General features: G+C 36.0%; 1 protein-coding gene and 1 long non-coding RNA gene across 2 annotated transcripts; one reads left to right on the top strand and one right to left on the bottom strand.

Moving 5' to 3' along the window:
- Positions 1-1,311: 1,311 nt before the first annotated feature.
- Positions 1,312-8,554, bottom strand: LOC147499864 (Leucine-rich repeat protein kinase family protein). The gene is made up of 11 exons (XM_086561627.1): positions 7,849-8,554; positions 7,114-7,378; positions 6,342-6,510; positions 5,498-6,224; positions 4,907-5,333; positions 4,602-4,783; positions 4,140-4,293; positions 3,624-3,854; positions 3,185-3,535; positions 2,147-2,248; positions 1,312-1,937 (listed from the first exon to the last, which is right to left on the bottom strand). Exons 1-11 carry the CDS (start codon positions 8,337-8,339, stop codon positions 1,698-1,700), a joined length of 3,339 nt encoding a protein of 1,112 aa, XP_086417753.1. The 5' UTR covers positions 8,340-8,554; the 3' UTR covers positions 1,312-1,697.
- An 8,324-nt stretch (positions 8,555-16,878) lies between these two features.
- On the top strand, positions 16,879-18,897 carry LOC147499863 (uncharacterized). The gene is made up of 3 exons (XR_015194552.1): positions 16,879-17,089; positions 18,458-18,550; positions 18,620-18,897. It is a non-coding gene; the product is annotated as an uncharacterized LOC147499863 (long non-coding RNA).
- The last annotated feature ends 3,084 nt before the right edge of the window (positions 18,898-21,981 follow it).

Below are 21,981 nucleotides of genomic sequence, written 5' to 3'. Positions count from 1 at the left end.
TGAATCAAGTGAAGTGAAGTAGAAAACAGACGTCAAGAAATGAGTAGAGTTAAGCATGTGATGGTATTTAAGATATGAACAGTATAACAGTACTACAGCTACAAGGTTATAGACTTAGTTGTAAACTCGTAACAAGCATTTAGAGTGATAAGAGGGACAGCATAGGGCGGCCTTGACAGGAAAGAGGAGGTGGGTGTGCACCAAAGGATTGGTGTAGGATGTGGCGATAGTACAATTTCACATAAGCCTTTTCCTTTCACTGAGCAGAACATAGTCAAATTTCTTCAATTTTTAGTTCTTCGATGCAATAAAAGTTAGTAGCTGTTGACCCCTCTCAGAACATAAGAAACACGCATGACACATTCACACCCATTGATGTGTGAACTTATTCTGCGACAGTGGGTAATTTGGTAAAGACTAAAGCCTTTCAAACTCATTTGAAGGTTTGAACTTTGAACAACCCGCTTATTCTTCATTATGACAGGGAGCTCGTGAACACTGAGAAAACAGGGTAAAGTGCATAATAACAATAACCAATGAAAACGTACATGGCGACCAAAAAAAATATATTAGACTAAATTTTCAGCAAGGTTCAATTATATTGTTCAAAGAGAAATTAGCTTATCATTCATTATGACCTAGGGAGGCTCGTGAACACCGAGTAAACATGGTAAAGCCGTAAAGTGCATAAGTAACAATAACTAATGAAAACGTACATGGTGAAAAATACTTGACAAAATATTCATTGAGGTTGAAATAGAGTCAGAATTTTCGAACTATACAGTTTTGCAATGGGCTAGTCCAGAAAATGCTGGCTTTCTCCGGAACAGCGTCTACAAATAGAGCACCCAACGCCATTGCGAGGGGAAAAAACACACACACAAAAAGTCCCTTGTTAAATATCTTTCTTTGTTATTCCAAGTGCAAAATCTGAGCTACACACACAGACACACTGACACAGCTAGAAATTGTTCGACCAAAATTCCAACTATTTGCTAATACGAATACATTTTTACATCATCCAATGAGTACGCAAACAAAATCAATATATAATACTTCACTAGGCTGTCAGTTCATGGACCTAGTGTTTGACCTACAAGTCTAAAACTATAATGCAATCTAAAAAGATCAATCTTGTGGTCCCATGTTACTGCAATGAGCAGCATATAAATAACCTCACCAATCAAATAGGTTTCTCAAAAACAGTGTAAATCTGAACCACACAGTCCATAATTCCATCACGAGAAATGCTAGCGGGGCCATACCTGAGAAATACTAGAGAAACATAAAGTACAGCTGTGAGAAGTAATAGGGCAGAAGTTGCTCCTTCATTGAATTAAAGTTAACTTAAAGATAAAAGTTAATGACTGTTACAACATGACACACATGTGCAGTGAGTTGACTGATTCGGATACAACTCCTCACAGATGACACAACTCAGTGAGCCTATTCTAAGTTTCTAACTGATTTTGCAAATAACACCAAAGAAGATCAGCAAACATCAGGTCCAACTCCAAGGACTAACAATAAAACAACGCTCAACAAACTAGAAGCTACAAAATTTTGGCAAAACTTAAATTACAATAAGAAATGATTGTGCAGTTAAAGACCCAGGCGCTGGATGTAACCTAGCGACACCATGCATCCCTAGGCTTGCAGAGCTGAGAGGCTCTACTCCCACAAGCAGCCTGATTTCTCTATCTTGTTGAACTGGCCAATGAGTCGATGCGTGCATTCAACATTTCATATAGGTGTGCTGCTGTTGGGCGATCTTTTGGGTTCCTTTCAGTACACTGACGGAACAGGTAAACCAGGAATCTCAAAGTTTCGGTCTCAGCTTCCACTCCAACCAGTTTAGTATATAATTTGGCCGTTGCAGTCTCATCTGATGACACTAATGCTTCCAGTTCATCTGTGAGAGGCGGCCGCTGTCCCGACTGCATGTGTTAATACATTGACTAATCAGACAAGAAACTATTAACTAAATATCGATACCAAACACTGATATCAAGTAAAGTGCTACTAACAATCAGTAAAAGAAAATGTACTAACCCCAGCAACAGTACACTAACAGTCTAACAATAAGGATTGTCATAATGACCACGACACATTCAAATAGAAAGATTAAATCCATAAAATCAATCACCTGAAGTAGATCATGAATATCTGATTCTGGTAAAGCTGCATAAGGGACTTGTAGCGTGAGTAACTCCAGGAGTAAGCACCCATAAGACCAAATATCCACTTCCTGCAACAGCCAGAACCACCAAATAAATGAGCATTGGCATATGTAACATAAGATTTTTTTTATTTCTGATAATAAAAAATAATTTGACAAGAGGAGCCACAAATTAAATTCTGAATATAGACGTTCATTAGATGACACAGTGATGCATTGCTCAATCGAAACTCATAGTCGCATCCACATCGGTGTGTAATTGCTAAAAACATAAAATACACCAAACCCAAACCCAAACCCAAAAACAAAAACAAAGTAGTAGTAAGTAGAGAAAGAGAAGAAAGAATGAGAAAAGGAGGTGAACCAAAAGGAAGCTAGAAGTGGATGCGCCAATGCAGCAGAATGAGAAAAATGAAAGGCCAAAATATAGCACTTCATGGCCCTTACATCGTCAATTGACTTACAAATGACAATCCGAATCTGAGAGTGACAACCTAAACAACTCCATTGGAAAGGTTGAATTCATATTAATGTATGAGCAAAGAAACTATAACAATGTTTAAATAATGATTTGACTGGTAAAACCGAAAAAAAGAGAAGAACTGTTGCGAAAAGATAACAATGCTGGAAAAAATAACATAAAAAAAAACGGTAAAACCAAAAACAGAGAAGTGGTAATGAGAAACATGTAACAAGAAGACACCTAGCAGGCTAGCAATGCTACTAAAATCAATTATTGTAGGAAGTCTAAGGCAAGAACAAAAATGTCATAATTTTTAAATGTGCAAATTGTTTTGATATAGATAGAATATAACGAGTCAAAAGAAAACAAAAACAAGCACTTAATCGTTCAGGTAAAAGAAGACATAAATGCATTCCATTTGTTGCAAACACATATTTAGGACAACTTCCACACTAACAATTGCATATTAAGTTCTGACAGCCTTTGAAGTCTTACAGAGATGGAATAATGCACGCTTATAACCAACAACAAAATTAACTTACCAGTCCATAAGTCTTGCGCCTGTGCACGGTCTGAAGCACCTCTGGAGCCATCCAGCGAGGCGTTCCAACACAAACATCCGGTGGAGGTATTCCACGATGAGCAATACAACAATTGTGTGAAAAAGATCGAAGAGGTATTGCTCTGTCAAAATCACAGAGTTTGACGACTGGAGTTCCATCAGACCTTTTTTTATCCAAATCAATCAAAACATTTTCGCTTTTGACATCTCGATGAATTATGTCCTTAGAGTGCAACTCCACCAACGCACATACAACATCTCTTGCAATAAACAATGCCAGATCCAACTGCAAACTTTTCTCACCATTTTTCAAAACCTTCTCCATGTACTTCTGTAGAGTAAAAAGTGATGCAAATGCTAAGGACCAATTTCAAGAGAGGCGATGAAGTAAAGGACATTAACATTTAAAATATGATTACCTTCAAGCAACCTCCTTCAATGTATTCCATCCATATTGCAGACTGCAATATACGATATTCTCTATTTCCATCTACAGGAGGAACCCACTTAGAAGATATCTGATGCCCATAAATTTCTACAATGCAGGAGTGTTTCATTAAAGCCCCTAATAATCTCACTTCACCTAAACAAGTATATTCAAACTTCTTCATTTCCTCATCTGTGACCTCATTTGTATTTAAACTACGGACCTGCAGCATGCATTACTAACTACATCAGTAAAAATATATTAACATAAAATGCCTATGACCAACATGATAAACTGGATACAAAGACTTCCAGTTATAAATGGTAAATAGGAAAAGTACAGACGTTCCAAAAAAATAATAATAATAAAATGAACTGAGAAAGTATAGTATGAACTATGAACTATGAGGTCAAATAATTTGACAACAGCAAAGAAATGTTGCCAAAATTAAAAAGTAGCACCTCAAAAGGCTCGAATCATATTCAGCACACTAAAAAATAAAGCTCACCTTTGCCACAGCTTCAACAGATCCAAAACTGTAACGCATTAGAGAACTTGCTGCTGTTTCAACTTTCTCACATAGTGATAAAGAAGGAAATGAACTTTGTTTCTCAATATCTTCAGTTATAATGGAAGCATGAATGCGACTCGACGGAACATACCTGAAAAGATAAGTTCATTTATTAAGTCAAACGTACTGTATTGTGATGAAAATCCAATGAGAATTTCATCAACACTAGTATGTATGCACATGCATCGCACATTGTGTGAAAATAGTATTCTTGTGAGTGACACGGATAGATAGTTAGATTAGTGGGGCCCTTTTTAGGAGGGGAAAAATGAGGTGCGGACATAATTTGGCACCGCTTATCCGGCTAGCTCCCCACACCTCTTTACAAATATATAGATAATGTGCACCTGTAGTAACAGGTAGCATAGAGAATAAAAAGAAATGGAATAAAGGGTTGACCTGCAGAAATACTCTGTCTCTGTTTCTTCTCTTATATCAGTTGGACAACATGCATCAACAACCATGCGTACCCATGAGTCATCTCTCTGGACCGGTACAATGTTCCACGCATGGGGTAAGAAATCCAGATATCCCCTCACAAGCTCACAAGGAATTGGAGGAACCATCCTATCACATAAATACTGCAAAGTATGAAAAGTGGTCAGCATATACAGCTTAAATTGAGCATATACAGCATCCCATGGAACTTAAATAACAGAACTAAATGAGTTCACAGTTAGGTACACGCTCAGCAGAAGAATTACCTTCATAAGCACTGCTCTGTGCCTACATACACCCCACCGCAAAGTCCCAATAGGTACAATATTAGAATTCCGCGCTTGTTTGATAATACGCAAAGATTTCTCACACAAATCGACGAAGTTGAAACTCTCAGCCATACTCAAATTCTGCTCAGAGGATGACCCATTAACACCATTTCCAGTTCGGCAAGTACACACAAAAGGCTTATGATAATTTGAACCAGACCAAGCTTTTCGTGCCTTCACAGTAAGATTACTTCTATCACTGCCTCCAAACCAATTTGAAACAAATAGGGCAAGCAAAGAGGCCCTCTGCAAGTCATCATCAGCCAACTCTTCACCATGTTTGTCTAGAAGACTTCGCTGGTTCAAACGGGACACCAATGCTTTAGCAGAAGATGCAACCACATCTAACTCGGCATCCATTTCCCTGAAAAAAAATAACCAAATTACCTATGTCCATATGGCACAAGCTCCTTAGCATATTTAATGGCCACTATAAAATGGCTACAGCTGTTATACTGCAGACAATCAGAACTCTTTATCTCTTACTTTAATGCTTACAAATACTTTTAAATGGAATACAATACTAACCTGTCTACAAGGATTACCTCACGCGAGTCAAGGCAGAGACTCTGCTCATAACTCTGTAAAGGCATAAAAGGACGATCACGTCCAGCATCATAGAATCCATCCGGTAGACGATCATTAATGCTACAGAATGACTCAGTGCTGTACTTGTTTGATAAATATGAGTGACAGTCGAATGGCTTCTGCGATTTGCTTGGTTTGGGATTTTCAAGATCATCGTCAAATTGCCTCTTCATCTTTGGAGTACTTTTAGATGCATTATTAGAGTCCCCATTTTGCTCATCACTCTTACTTAAAGAACTTCTTGGGGATGTCTCATCTTCACCATCACATTCATTATCACACCCTTTATCAGGACCAACAGAATCAAAAAAGAGTTTTTCATCTTCATCATTATTAATCAAAATCTGAGGATCATTCTCAAAAGCATGCGCATATTTGTCATTGTCATTGAAATCTTTTACACTGCTTGATTCACCATCTTCAACTGAACCCAACTCACTTAGAGATTCAAAGGAAACATCAAGTAGCTTGCACTTTTTGCATTTTGAATCCACATTCATATGTTGGTGATCCTCACTTCTTCGGTTCCTAATGGTGTTCAAACGCTCTTGACGAGATCTCTGCTGCAAATAATCACGCCGCCTCCACCCCTTTCCAATCCTCCTTGTTGCGGAACATCTATTTGCTGAGGTATCGGATGAAAGACTGGATGAGACACCATGAGATCCTGAATTCAGTCATATAACATTTTATCAGAAAAAAAGATACCAACATTGGCCAAAATAATCTTAAGGGAAAACCAGCATCTAATATTATATCGTTAGAAAGCTCCAAGGGATCTGACCTTTACAAGAACGGACTGCGTCAAGCTTCTGAATGGGCATATCACATTCTTCTATATCAACGTCTATTGAAGAGCTGATGAATTCATCATTGGATGTGTCTTTGCCATTCCCTTCCAAATTGCAACATATCCATGAAGGAATTTGACAACAGTCGATAAGCTTATTGTACTATAGTGATGAAGATGACAGGCAATGTTAGGATCAGAACATCTCAGATTATTTTAATAGTAAAGAAGGACAATTAATCTACACAAATGAAGATATAAATAGTGAATATCTAAATTTTGACCTCTGGGCAAAAAGATATACTGGCGTTGCAACAGATACCAGAGAACGAAGGGAAAGCTATATAATGTAATAGGTGTCCTTAGTAGGAGTTTTCTCGACTTATTTTCATTAGCCATGTTGGCCCGTATAATAAAGCACAGTTGGAGTGGTTTAAGGTATCTAGTTTCTTAGGTTTAAGGAGGTGGTTTATTATGCATAGGGTTTGTAGCCTCCTTAATTATTCTGTTGCATAATCACAACACTAAATCAAGCATAAGAAGAATGGATTACTGATAAAATGTGTGAAGTGTGCAATCCCTTATCATCACTTGTCACAGATAGAAACTGTAGTGCTCGTTAACACCAAAGGAAAATATAATATAATAAAATAAATTGTCATAAACTAACATGACTGCTAGGCAAAACTGCAAACTGAAGGTAAACTTCAGCATACAAATTATAAACCATTTCGATACTGAAGCATGAAAATTGTAAGTGTTCTACCTGTAAGTTCAATTTCTTCAGCGTCTGCATAGACACAAGATTGACAGGCCACAGTGATGTTAGTCTATTATTTGAAAGGTCCAAAGTTTCCAGGCTCCTTAGACTTGATAAACCTCCAGGAAGTTCCTCCAACTTATTATTGGCAACTTTCAACGATTTGAGAGCATCCAAAAGGGTAATCTCAGTAGGCAAACTCTTCAGTTTATTAAATGAAAGATCCAAATCCTCCAACTTATCAAGAAAAGCAATTTCTGGAGGAAGGTATCTGGAAAAGAAATAAGTACATCAATATCACAAGGTTCTACGTAAGTATGTGAAATTATCATGCAAGTTTGGTTAAAACTCCCCTTCCAATTTAATACTACGACTATGTTTAACTTTTAACTCGATCAGTGCAGCCAATGAAATGATCAATAATGACTGCGTCTGCTAGCTGCAAGGTCTCTGCTTATGTTAAGATGAAAAGTATATAATGTTGAATAGAGAATGGCTTTGCTAACAATATGCCAATCCTTCAAGTTTTGAATAGCACTTCAAACTACTTGCTTCTATTCCAGGATGCTCACTTCAGAGAAATCCCTAAAAAATCACCTTCAGCATTCAAGGAGTTCAACCCGTCAAATGGTTACACCATAGTACCAAAAGTGCACATCTTAAAATAATCTATTCCATGCTATAACCTAAAATGACATACACCATATAACACTAACTTTGCATAATAAATAAAATTATTACCTGATACCGAAATGACAAACAGCGAGTTTAGTCAAACACTTCAAATTAGCAATCTCAGTCAAAATGGGAAACGCAGAAGGTCTAGGTGGCACTTTAAATAACTCGAGTTGTTTCAAAGCTTTCAATTTCTGTAAAGGCAAACCCGATATCCCCGGTGAAGATACTTTAACTTGTAAACATTCCAGCTCAACTAAATTACCTGTCTCCATAGGAAACAAATTTATCTCATTTGCAAAAAACTTCAACGTTTTCAACCTCTCATATTCACCAATTGACTTTGGAATCAAATTGAATGTGTTCTTGTACATATATATTCCTTTGACTGATGAGTTTGAGTTTTTATCCAGTACGGACAACTCCCATGTTTTATTTGATACATCATCAATAATTTCTTCTTCTGTTTCGACTGTTTTGTTTTTCTCTGTATCTGATTCGGTGTCTTGCGGGGGTGAGTCATCGTCGTCGACTGGGGGTGGTTCTGATTTTTGCATTGGGGATATGGATGGGATTAATTTATAAAAAGGTGGGGTTTTTTTGGAATAAATTATAGGGTATAAAGGTGGAATTGAATGAAGTGAGGAGCGGGAGAAGGAGAGAGGAAAAAAGAGAGTGCCGCTGATGTAGAGTATGTGGAAACCCTAGATGCTCGGAATATGTCGACGCTTGGGAAAAAAAAATAAAAAAAATAATAATAATGTTTGCCGCTGACTTTAACGGCTAAAGGTTTTAGGATGTGGATGTTGATTTTACAAGTTTGCGTCTTCTCTGGCATACTAACAAAATACCCTGGCCCAGGTGAAGGCCCATTAACCAGGGCCCAAAGAACCGGGGAGATGGAAATGGAGAGTTCTGTTTTTGAGTAAAAGGTGCAGGGAAGATGGGGAAAATTGAAGACAGGCAACGGACAGACGTATGCATTAAAAATGTGTTTTGTTTGTCGCAAACCTAGAAGACCTTCCTACGATCGTTTGGATAACCTGGTTTGTTTCTTTTCATGTTCTTACCACAGATGTTCTTCAAATGCTTTGCAATTTTTTACTTCATGTTATCACTTTTGGTGTTGTTTTTTAAAACCTATTTTTTTGTAATTGTTAACATCATTTTAAAGGTGTATAAGCTAAAAATTTACAATATTTATAAATAACTAGTCTTATATATAACTGGAGGCGAAACTGGTCTCTCTTCATGGTGGGCGAAACTGGAGGTAATGATTACAACTATGCCTTTTTACAAGGTAAAAGCATCGAGGATGCCACTGCTTTAGTGCCTCTTGTGGTTAACAACATCAGAGACGTTGCCAAGGTAAGATTTAGTTATATATATCAATAATATTGTTTGGAGATATATGTCATTGTGTATTGCTGATTTACTACGTATAATTAATTTAAGCTAGCATGCAAAAGACTAACTGAAATTGCTTTGATATTGGGTGCTGGATGCCGAAACTGATTGACCTTGGAGCTACTCGATTAATTGTTCCTAAGGAATTTTCCAATTGGATGCTCACCTATGTACCTTACGCAACGATTCAACTTCTTACGATGACAAAGGTTGTTTGAATGGTCTTAACACTTTTGCCATGTATCACAATCAGTATCTACAAAATGCCTTGCAACAGTTAAGGTTAGAGTACCCTAATGTGGCAATATTGTATGTTGATTACTATCAAGCTTCTGAATGGGTTCTTACCAATGCTCCACAACTTGGTAAGTTTATACACTGAATATGTCTTAAGCAATGTCAAGTACTAATGAATTAATTCAAATATTAACTTCGTTTCTTTTTGTGAATTTTAGCCTTAAAATATACTAATGGTCAATTCCACCTTGCTCACGTGATTCGCGTGTATAATTTTAGTAAAAGTGTTCGTCCAAATATTAGGACTAGGCCAATTATCACAACTTAATATAGCTTTTAGAGGGAACTAGTGAGAAGGATTTTATTGGGAACATTTGTTGGTCGTTACTTCCTACGATATGTTTAACGTGCAAGACAAAGGAAAAAAAATGAAATTTTAATCACTTGATTAAGAAAACTAGAGAGAGGAAAATGGTAGAGGATTAATCCTACTCATGCAAGGTCTAACTACGTACATATTTCTTTAGAAAACAAATTACTACTATATCTAATGTATTGGGTTCATTGACAAACCCAAAACGAACTTGATGATCGATCCCTAGTAAGATGTACTCTGAGTCCATCTTACTAGCATAAAGAGTTGAACTGATATTTCATTTCTAAAATATCATCTCAACTCCTGGTCTCATCCTACATTAACCTGTCAATCAGAGAATACTGAATTCTCAGAACCTCGCGTGCGCAACCAGCCCCAGTGTCACCTAGGTGCCGCACACGAGTTCATCTCGAGCTCCAGGATATCTATTTGGCCAGACACTACCATTTTGGGGTAGGATATTGAATGAGTCCTAAGTTTCTAGGTAGTTATTCTGGAATCTAATAATACACAGTCTGATCCCCACATGAGCATCATTAACCTTTTACCTTGGAAGGTTTTAGCTCATGATCATGGGAGTACTTGATTATGCAAAAGAGTAATGCTAAATTCAGATAAAAGTATAAGGAGAGAAATGAAAGACCTGATTTTTTACTTGAATGAATAAAGCTTTTTATTTTATGAACTAAGTTTTTTTCTCCATTAACACTATTACAATAACTCAACTAAAAGCTATAAAATAAAACATGCATGAAAGTGAATCATGCTCTCCTTTCCTCCCTCCACACATATTAAGAGCATTCTCTTCTAGCCCACGTGAAACCACCTCCCTCATTTATGTCTCATTAATTTCATCTTATCACAACACCAATCAAGCCAAAACTAAAACTATTCTTGCACAAAAGGCTAGTCAATGCATTTAAAGACATACAAGGTGTTAATTTGTGCCAATAATTTGCATGTTTTGTCTTGACTTGCTCCATGATTGATGACTCATCTAATTTTGTGGGCCCGCAAAGTGAGTCCACATGCTACGTTCAGTGGTGGGCTGGGGAATTTCGGTATTTTTACAACTTTCTGCCTTTTCGTAGAGCTCGTCGCACTGATCGTCTGAGTAGCTCAAGCTCACCGAAAATCGGAGTTTTGGTTAAAGAGATATGGGATTCGGAAGTTTGATGATTATGTGCACGCAATCCCGTTCTGACTTGATTATGTCCTGTTTGAGTCTCCGAGCTTTAGTCCAGCTTTGTTGGGCTTCACATGGACTTAGTAGGAAGATGATAAACACCCAAAACTGTAATATTAAACCCCGAGAGACATAGCATTTTGGTCGATTATGTGTTTAATAATCATATAATAATTATATTTTCGTAATTTTACAGGTTTCCTCATTTAAAAGGAATATAATGATAAAACATGCATCGAAGTACGGGAATACTAGAATATTTGAAGTTTCCCACTCAACCCCAGTGAAGCCCCACAGAGCCTGACTAGAGCCGAAGTTTCCAAAAGAACAAACCAGTGCAGAACAGGTCCACATATAAAGAAGCAGCAAACTTCCGAAGCTCAAATCTGATAAATCGGGGTGCCGACGTTGGCTAGTAAACTGCCAGAGCGACCAGGACGACAAACTCTACCAAAGACGTAAAGTTGTAAAACACAAAAAAATCGGTAGCGCCATGGACATACTAAGTGGACCCACTCTGGGCCTAAAAGGCATGACGAGTCAGCATAGGCAGGTGGCAAGTGATGGTTTTAATTTGGTGCCACCTCGCAATATAGAAGACACGTACCAATTCAAATCAGGTGGTTTGAATTGAAATTGGCTAAAGGACGAAACCTTAATAAAGTAAAAGACAAAATTTAAAACAGATAAAAACAAAACTTTGATTCTCAAAGTTTTGAACGTTTCAATTAGCTAATAAACAAAAACCAATTAAATCCTTCACGAGACATTAGCCTATATATATGAGGGGGTCGCCTTTGATATTTTTCCTTCAGCATTTTCATGCTTTAGCTATACATTAGTTTTACTTTAACGTCTATAGTTTCATTCCAAAGACTAAACTCTCGTCATTTTCATTCCAAAGAAATTTTAAATATCGTAAGTCATTTTACCCTTAATAATCATTTCTTTTCTAGTTTAATTCATGTCCCCGCATTTATTTACTTAATGTATACAAAGAAGTTTTATTATTCCTTCAATGACCATGAGCTAATCCCCTCCCCCCGGGGAGGGGTTATCTTGCTTCGTGTAAGAATCGGATTGACTCTTTTAATATTCTAGAATCACTACTTAGGAATTAGGCATAGATTAGACATCCGGTCCCAAAATGGTCGAGACCGCATACAAATTTGGAGTGTTGATGCTCGATCAGTCTCGTCTTGCGAATCAAAAAATGTCTGGCAAGACTCTATAATGTCGAGCCGACTCTCTAATTTGTCCAGTTGATGTGAAATCGAGCCAGGAGCTGAAATGATATTCCATAGATGAAATATTACTTCAACTCCTTATGCTAGTGCGATGCGGCTCAAAGATGTGGGCATGCGCTAGGGATCAATACTCGACGTCGTCTCCGAACACGAGACGAATTAGAGATGTAGTGACGTGATAATATAAACTGTTGAAAAATGATTCTTGCATGAGTATGATTAACTCTCTCCCTGTTCACTATCTTTGGTTATCTACATCAAAATCACCGTAGTAATTTACATTATTTGCATTACCGTTAATTTAATTAAAACCAACTAAAAAACCTAAAATCCTACTCACCAAAAGTTGTAATTCCAGTTGTGAACCTTTTCCGAGCCCTAAGGTTTGGACGATCCCTTATTCGACCTATCCTACCAAACCCACGTGAGTAAGGTAACTTGACTAAAACGTACGACTATACGGACTTGGAACTTGGGACTTTGGTCTTTGGACTTCAGACTGTGGACCTCGGACTTAATTAATCAAGAAAACTAATAAACGTACAATAAAATCCGTTTTATCAGAAGACTTCATATATATACACTATTCCTGTGCTTTAATACAGGTTTTATCATCATTTTTACATTAACTGCAAAAACCTGCAAAAGTATGTAAATATAATTATTTTATGATTATTAAATACATAATCAACCAATTTGCTATGTCTCACGGGGTTTAATATTACAGTTTTGGGTACTTATCACATATTTTAACATGAGATATTAACATTCATTGTTCATGCCTATTTGGGGTATGAACAATTAATATTCATATCTCAATATAACGTATGATCTTTAAAAACACCTATTGGAGTATGAACAATCTATCATTGTTCATATTGTTTATACCTCAACATAATGTATGATTAGTATGACCACTTATTGGAGTATGAACAGTCAGTGACTGTTCATACCTCAATATGAGCTATGAACATTCATTGTTCATATCTATTTGGGGTATGAACAATCAATATTCATACCTCAATATAGTGTATGATCAGTAAGAACACCTATTGGAGTATAAACAATCATTGTTCATATCTTAACATGCATGAGCTATGAACACTCATTGTTCATACCTCAATATAATGTATGATCAGTAAAAACACCTATTGGAGTATGAACAATCAGTGTTCATACTGTTCATACCTCAACATAATTGTATGATCAGTAAGAACACTTATTGGAGTATGAATACCTGAACAATCATTGTTTATACCTATTTGGGGTATGAACAATCACTGTTCATACCTCAATATGAGTTATATGAACAGTCATTGTTAATATTTATTTGGGGTATGAGCAATCAATGTTCATACTGGCCTCAATATAATGTATAATCAGTAAGAATATCTATTAGAGTATGAACAATCATTGTTCATATCTATTTGGGGTATGAGCAATCATTGTTCATATCTCAACATGAGCGCAGCTATAAACAATCATTATTCTTACTGATCATCATACATTATGTGATGTATGACCAATATGAACACTTATTGGAGTATGAACAATGACTTATTTAGGGTATAAACAATCACTCTTCATACCTCAACATGAGCTATGAACTCTCATTGTTCATATGAACAATATACCATTGTCCATACCCCAATAGGTATGAACAATTAATGTTTATACTTCAATATAATGTATGATTAGTAAGGACATATATTGGAGTATGGACAATCATTGTTCATACCCATTGGGATGATTGTTCATACCTCAACATGAGTTATGAACACTCATTGTTCATACTGTTCATACATCAACATAATATATGATTAGTAAGAACATTTATTTGAGTATGAATAATCATTATTCATACCTATTTGGAGTATGAACAATCACTGTTCACACATCAACGTAATGTATGATCAGTAAGAACACCTATTGGAGTATGGACAATCATTGTTCATACTTATTTGGAGTATGAACAATCATTGTTCACACCTACTCTGGGTATGAACAATCAATGTTTATACCTCGATATAATGTATGATAAGTAAGAATACATATTGGAGTATGAACAATCATTGTTTATATCTCAACATGGGAATATGAGTTATGAACAATCATTGTTCATACCTCAATATATTGCATGAGGTACGTTAATCTATTTGGGTATGAACAATCAATGTTCATACATCAATATAAGGTATGGACACTTATTGTTCATAGCAAAACGACTGAAAGGGTAAAATCGAAAAATATTTATTTCAAATTCGGGTTATTTGTCCTTACAAGTTATTTTCACTCGAAAATTGGTTTTCATGGTTATTTATACCTGAAAATTGTCCTTGAGAGTGATCTTAAAAAAACACTAGTTCTGTGAGTGATTTTGACTCGTAAATAGGCCTTAGGACCAATTTCTTGAACTTAAAAACCCTTCAAACATATAGTGGGTTAAGTTCTAGATGTGGATAGGTTTGATTTCGCTTTTCATGCAAGTTAAAGTGTTTGACCAACATTACAAAATGCCACAAAATATTCTAATTTGATTTCATAGAAGCCTTTATTGTTTTAGTGATATATATATATATATATCTATCTAATAAAACACAATGGTGTGGGGCCCGCAAGGCCTCCATCCAGTGGTTACCATTGTCTTTTCTAAGTTGTGACATGGCAAAATAAGCCAATCCCAAAGAGTATGCTCCCTTATGCCCTGCTTTGGGATCTATTGGATCTTATTCTTCAAACAAACTATGTATGCCCCTATCCTAGCAAAATCACTCTAGAGTTCATTCTTCCAAGAACCAAGATTCGTCGAATACACGCCGTCGTGTAAGTATTGCATTGCAAGGACGGACCAAACTATCTATTCATATTTTTAATGATGCCAATATTGCTTTTGATAACCAAGAGTATTTATTTATTTTCCTAAACGATGAGTTGGAATATGGTCGGATGAACATTGGGAGTTAAGATCCATCAAAGAGAAAGCCAATTGGTGGAATTGAATCACTTCGTGCTATCCCGTGGATTTTTGCATGGACTCGGACGAGGTTTCATCTCCCAATGCGGCTTGGTTTTGGGGTTGCTTTTAAAATTATCATTGAAAGAGACATCGAGAATTTCCATATCATTGAATGGCCATTCTTGAGTCCACGATTGACTTAGTTGAAATGGTGTTTGCTAAGGAGATCCGGGCATTCTGCTTTATATGACAAGCTTTTAGTGTCGAGGATTTGTGGTCGTTTGAGAGAAGTTGAGAACCAATCATGAAGAAACTAAGAGCCTCCTCACGAAGGTAAAATGAAACAACTTGCTATTTTCGTTCTTATGACTCTGATCATAACAGGTTCTCATTTATTTGTTTCAACTCATTACTTATTCTTCTGTATTGTCTTTGTAGATTCTTTGGTCACAAGGAGATCTCTAGAAAGAAGATGCAAATTCGGATAAACACCAAAAGTTTCCTTTGGATATATATACTTATACTTTGATCTGAGGTTTTGATTGTAGAACACCTACAAGCCCTTCCATTATCCCCTGTTTTAGCTGAAATAAATTCACAAAGTTAACAATCACAGCCTTAGGTTCAGTTGAAGGACGACCCATTTCCGTGAAACTTTAATTGTGGGTTAGTCAGGTTTTGAATCAAGTATGACCCATTTTTATTGCACTGATCAGTAATTTTTTGTTTACAAATTTTCTTTCAAATTTATATCTTCTGAAAGGTTTATAAATTTCTAGGTGTCTCCAAAATTCTGGAAATTGATAAAAGATTTCAACAAAGTTTTTATACTTGATACGTTGTGGTACACTAGCCCTCTATCAGAAGCTCGAAGAATGTGCCACAGGTGTGGCCGGTTCATGCGTGCCGGAGGGCACGGGCAAACCCTAGTCTAATAAAAAGCAATAGTGTGGGGGCATGAGGCACTCCATCCGATGGCTATTATTGTGTTGGGGCACTTTCAAGTGACCTCAAATAGTGTGATGCATCTCTAAGTTGCAAACGGTTTCATTGTATCTTTTTCCTCTAATTTAGGGTAAAGAGATAAATTTCCTTCATTCTCCACGAGATCAAATCTGCCTCTCTCTCTCTATCGGGTATGATTCTCTCTAATAGCTACTTTCTCCCATGTTATCTTTCTCTTCTTTTTCACTAACATCTCGGTCTTCATTTTCTTAACACTATAAAGATTGTTTTTTATTTCATTAATACCAGTAAAAGGTATGATTGTTTTTATTGTTTTGTGCCCGAGTTTTATTTTCCTTCTTTGGTGTTTGTTTTTCGTTTGTAGCGAGAAGATTTAATCCGGTTGGAATTTTGGCAACTATTACGTGTTCTTCCCCGAGAAGGTAATTGTGTTGTATATCCTCACTAATTGAATTGTAAAGGTTATATTCATATTACTTTGTACTTTGTGTGGTATATACTCTAAGGATGCTTAGTTATCAATTTGGTTAAACCATTGGGAGATCTCGTTAGTGGGTTGTGCATTGATAAATGGAAATTGAGAAATTAATATGTATGAATGCACCTACAATCTGCTTGAGAAATGTCGGTTTGGTGCAAATGTTGTGTCTCATGTTGCTACATGTAATTTCATTTGTTTTATAATTAGGTTTTCGTTGATTTGAGCTTTGTTTGGTTGTTTATATTTGAGTTTTTCTTTTTATGATTTGAAATTATGAAGTACTCTTTTAGTTGGAATTGTTTTTCCAATGATTTTTAGAATACACATTTTTTTTAATTGATAATTCATCTGTCAGTTTTGCATGCTCCAAATCTCCAATGAACCATGAAGTGAGCAAAGCCTACAACACTTTACAGATGCAATTGGTGACCCAAATAAATTACATAATGAGGTAAATTACACTGGTTGTATATAATTTATATTTCTAATACAACTTAGTAGCAAGAACTTTGATAAGTAGGTTACACTTTAAATGTAAGGCCTATTAACTGATTGGTGGTATGTTGTGGAACTTCCAAGACAAAAGACACTAAGTTGGTGGAATTTTAGTTGTACCTAGACAGTTAATGGATTTAGGCCCTGCTGCTTACATTAGAAAATAAACTTATGTGCCATCACTGACCCCGGAGAGTAGAAGTCGTGATCATTTAACATCATCATTTGACAATGTAAAAGTGTCGAGTAAACCACTTTGTGAGTCTCCGTTGGATTCAAGTTTAGATTGTAGGCTGCAGGTTTAGACTATAATTGTGGCTTCAAGTTTAGACTGTACACTATAGGTTTAGGACTTTTATTAATGTGGATACAAGTTTGATATTTTTTTTCGTTTGGTGATAATGATAAAAAATCAAGTTGGGTTGGTTACTAAAGATTTTAACAAATTCTAAATATTCAATTTTAGATTCTCAGCAGTATTGATGTTTCGACTTTCGAGTTTATTTTTCTGTGCATTTAATTGAATGTAATGACTTTCACTAGGGTTTGATGATATTCTTCTTCCAAGTACATGGTCTACGTCTATGAATTATTTGGTCCATTCGTTAAGGAATAAAAGAAATTGTTGTCTTTTGTTGAGTCTTGATCTAATAAAATAATAATGTCTTTTTTGTTGTTATTTTTATAAACAGACGGATGCATTACTTTGATTGGGTTCTCATTATTGACTGTTTCTTGATATTTTTGGAAAAGTCATCCTTGAGGTCATTTTGGCTCGATACCATGATCACTCAAACTCACTGCTAATAGGTAGAAAGCCTTGATCATGGCTCACAAGGTTGAAATGGTGCAAAGGGTGCAAATCAAGCTGTCATAAGGAAGGCTCGAGTCTCCACTAGAACTCTTTTTAATAAGTTACACATATACATTGTATTAGTTTGAAAACTCTGATTTACACTGTTATTATTGATGTATTGTTTCTTTAAGTTTAATTATATTTTTGTATGCAGTATGAAACCTCCATATGATGATGAATGATTGCTTTTGGAATATTTTGTATTAGCATTTTATTTCCTTATTCCTGGTTGCACTCAATTTACTGAGTTTAGGACCACATGTTGATTGTTTTCCATTCACTTCCTACCTAGCAATTAGCTACATAGCTATCACACATAATAATCTGCTAGTAATAGTATCAATAGAATGCACACCATGAGGGGGGCTCAAATCCACGTTAGAGCCATTATAAAGCACGGTGGCAAGTAATAATTCATTTGTGTATGTTATTATTGTTATCTAAATAATCCAAAGTAATGGATTTCAGGTTATTGGCGGATGTCAATGGAGGAAGTCCGAGGCAAAGATGGCTAACTGGAGTTGGTGACCCATGGCGGCGTTGTGTCATGTTCGTGAACAAGTAAAATATCTGCATCCTAGAACTGGATTGAATTACTTGATAAAAATCTGACACCTTTGTTGCATATAGGTTTAATAATCTGCATAAGACCGAACAATGCTGATAAAAGCCTTCGAAGGCAGCACAATCATCCATTCCCTCCAGCAGTGTTGACCGTGGCGATGGCCTCAATTGTTCACATTTTTAATATTTTTTTTCAGATATGTAATTATCAGTAGAAACTGGTAACTAACACATGGATAAGTTTTGTTTTCATTTTGAAATTTCCATTATGTATATATATGATGTATAATTAGACCACCTGGTATTGGATCATAGCATATTTAGCCATTTCTTTAGTTGGTAAACTGCAACCTGAAATTTTAAAATACTTTGAATACTTCAGTTCAATTCGAAGTTTGTTTTTCTTCTCCAATTTATATTCACATGATACATGGTATTGAGAAGATCAAGTTGGTAATTTTATGCAACATTTTATATTCTAAAGTTTGGGACAGGAACCAATAACCAATAAAACAATCAAAATTGGTGGGGGTGGGTGGGGGTGGTTATTTTTCAATTTTTGGCTTTAAGAGAGTTAGTGCCGCCGCACGAAGAGATTGTACGTACTATGTAGTATGTAGCGCGTGTCGAGCTTATCAGTGTTGTACGGCACAGGCATATACTATATCTAATAAAACATAACGGTGTGGGCTCCCTACACCCATCTATTTATCTTTGGATCTAAAATATGACTTGGCAAATCCAAAAGATGGTGGGGAGTGAACAGGTTATTAAGAAGCAACAAGAGTAGTTGATCAAAAAGCAACAAAAGTCAACAAAAACTGCTATATGAGTTGGGCTTCTGTTGGGCTGGAATTTAAATTGGGTCGGATGGGCTGGGTTTTGAAACAGTGTCGTATGGCATGGGAATTTAAATTGGGTCGGAGGCAGTTGATCGCACACTTCGGGATACTCACGACAATAATAAACCTTTTGGTGGAATAACAGTTGTACTTGGTGGTGACTTCCGTCAATGGCTTCCAGTTATACCCAAAGGGTTCAAGAACAGTTAAGGCGTGCTTCCTTACGGTCTTCCTTCCTCCGGAGTCACATTCATGTTCTAACTCTTGCCCAAAACATGCGATTGGAAAATGGAAACTCTGCAAATATGCGTCAAGAAATTTCTTAATAGAGGTACCAAAGCGTGTATTTTTCTTTGTACTATTTTGTTTAATATTGATATTCATTTGCATCATTCTTTGTACTATTTTTATTCGGTACTAATATTCATTACTATTTTCTGGTTAATTAGATAGGAAGTGACCCAATGAGACAGTTGAACTACCATCAACAATTCATCGATGTGCAAATCTTAGGGATCTCATTTCTACTACATATCCCGACTAAATCAACCTACCACGGTTACAGGAATATTTAATTGAAGCACAATTCTATCAGACGCTAATGGCGATGTCAATGATATTAATGCAACAGCTTTAAATATGTTCCCAGGGGAAAGTATTCTCTTTCTAGCTACAGACAAGATGGCAGACGAGGATGCAACGAATTCAGCCAATATTAATCAATACCCAAATGAGTACCTAAACTCACTTGATCCAACTGGTCTACCACCGTTTCGTCTCAACCTAAAAGTCGGTTGTCCTATAATGTTGTTGCGAAATATTGCTCCCAAAGATGGATTATGCAATGGAACCCGATTGATGGTGGTCCACTATCGACCTCACGTTCTTTTCACAAGAATTTTGACTGGTGAAAAAGCAGGTAATCATGCATTTATTCCAAGAATATCTTTGTCACCGTCGTCTTCTGATTTTCCTTTTCATATGACAAAAAACGGTTTCATAATGCGTGTTGCTTATGCAATGACTATAAATAAGTCACAAGGACAATTGGTGAAGTATGTGGGGATTGACCTTCGCCTTCGCGAAGTTTTCAGCCACGGTCAATTATATGTCGCACTATCAAGGTGCACTTCTTCAGACAGAATCAGTATTCTCCTCCCTCCAAATTCGGAAAGTCACACCCCAAACTTTGTTTACCCAGAAGTCTTACTATAATCCGTAAGTTCTTTTCATTTATAGTCACGTGTTGAGTAGTTACTCATTGAATTTATAGTCATCAAATTGATACATTTGTATTTGCTCTTACTTGGTTAATTTGCTTCATTCAAATTATGTAGGTTTTGCAAATTGGTGTGTAATTACATTTTGTCAGTATTGCGTTGAAGAACTTTTTGCGAACCTTGGTTAGTTTTTTTCCCCCTAATTTCTTCTTTTTGATCTTACAACACCTGAATTTATAGTTCTATACAAATCTATTTCAATTCCTACTAAATGGTGCGTCTGTTTATATGGTATTTAGCTGAAGAAATTTCAATTCTCATATCTTCAAACTTAGTGATCTCTGCTGATTCTCAAGTATGTTCCTTTTCATTTTTTCATTTTTCCTTCCTTGGTCTTTCTCTACTTATTGTGTTGTTTAATTTTTTCATCCATGAACGTGGTGATGGGACCTTGGCCAATCACTATAACTTAGTGATCTCTGCTGATTCTCAGGTCAAGTGAAACAGGTAACATCTCTTCTCTTATAACTCAATCTCTTTGATTTTCCATGTAAATATTCAATTCATTTTAAAATCGTTTAGCCAGAGATGAATTATTTGTTTCCTTCTATGTAAAGGTTTAGTCTGAGCTTCTTCTGGTGTTGTTACATATATTTATTTGCTTATTTATTAAGGGTTCTAATTTTTTGATTTTGGGTTTGTCGAAAAGTATTAATTTTGATTGATTTGAGCTTTGATTTGGTTTCTTTGCTTTTTATAGGTATTTTAGTGCAGGTAGCATTTGGTGGCTATTGTTTGTTCTTTGATTTATTAGTGTTGTTCAGAAAGTCGCATTTATGGAACTACCCAATGGAAACTTTAGGAAATATGGTATATGTATACTTTGTAAATATCATTTGTTAAGGGTGTAGACCTTTTGATAGTTATGGGACTCTAATGTATGTATTTTACTTGTGTTTTGGTAATGACTTTTATGCGAGGTGCTTTGATGATCGGCATTAGTGAAACATTCAAATACTTTTGGCGCACTAAGTCATAATGTTGAAGTAGTCTCATTTTTGTAAGCCAGTTATTTGACTGCTCTGGCATCTGTCGAGACGGTTAAGTAACTGGATTAACCAATGAGAAATATATGATTGCAATTTTCAGGTTATGACAGGTTTATATTTATGAAATGTCAAAAATACAGATGAGATGCTGCCGAAATTTTACTATAAAAACCACGTGTCATAGGTTTGTAATTGTTTGAGTTTTGGGGCGTTACATATTTGCTTGTTCCAAAACTAGAAAATAATCTAGAGGTGAATACAATCATTCATTTTATCACTTCTAAAAATTGTCAATTTCTTCTTCCCTTCAGTATATA

This window comes from Coptis chinensis, chromosome 5, assembly GCF_015680905.1.
Source record: "Coptis chinensis isolate HL-2020 chromosome 5, ASM1568090v1, whole genome shotgun sequence".
NCBI classification, from domain to species: Eukaryota; Viridiplantae; Streptophyta; class Magnoliopsida; order Ranunculales; family Ranunculaceae; genus Coptis; species Coptis chinensis.
Note: the sequence above shows the minus strand (reverse complement) of the source record. Positions and strands in the feature narration are given on the sequence as shown.

Excerpts from the sequence above, each read along its gene's own strand:
- LOC147499864 (XM_086561627.1), bottom strand. The coding sequence starts at position 8,339 with ATGCAAAAATCAGAACCACCCCCAGTCGACGACGATGACTCACCCCCG. Across the intron at positions 2,249-3,184 it reads GGCGCAAGACTTATGGACTG|GAAGTGGATATTTGGTCTTA; the intron begins GTAAGTTAATTT and ends TGGCTGTTGCAG. Across the intron at positions 1,938-2,146 it reads ATATTCATGATCTACTTCAG|TCGGGACAGCGGCCGCCTCT; the intron begins GTGATTGATTTT and ends TAACACATGCAG.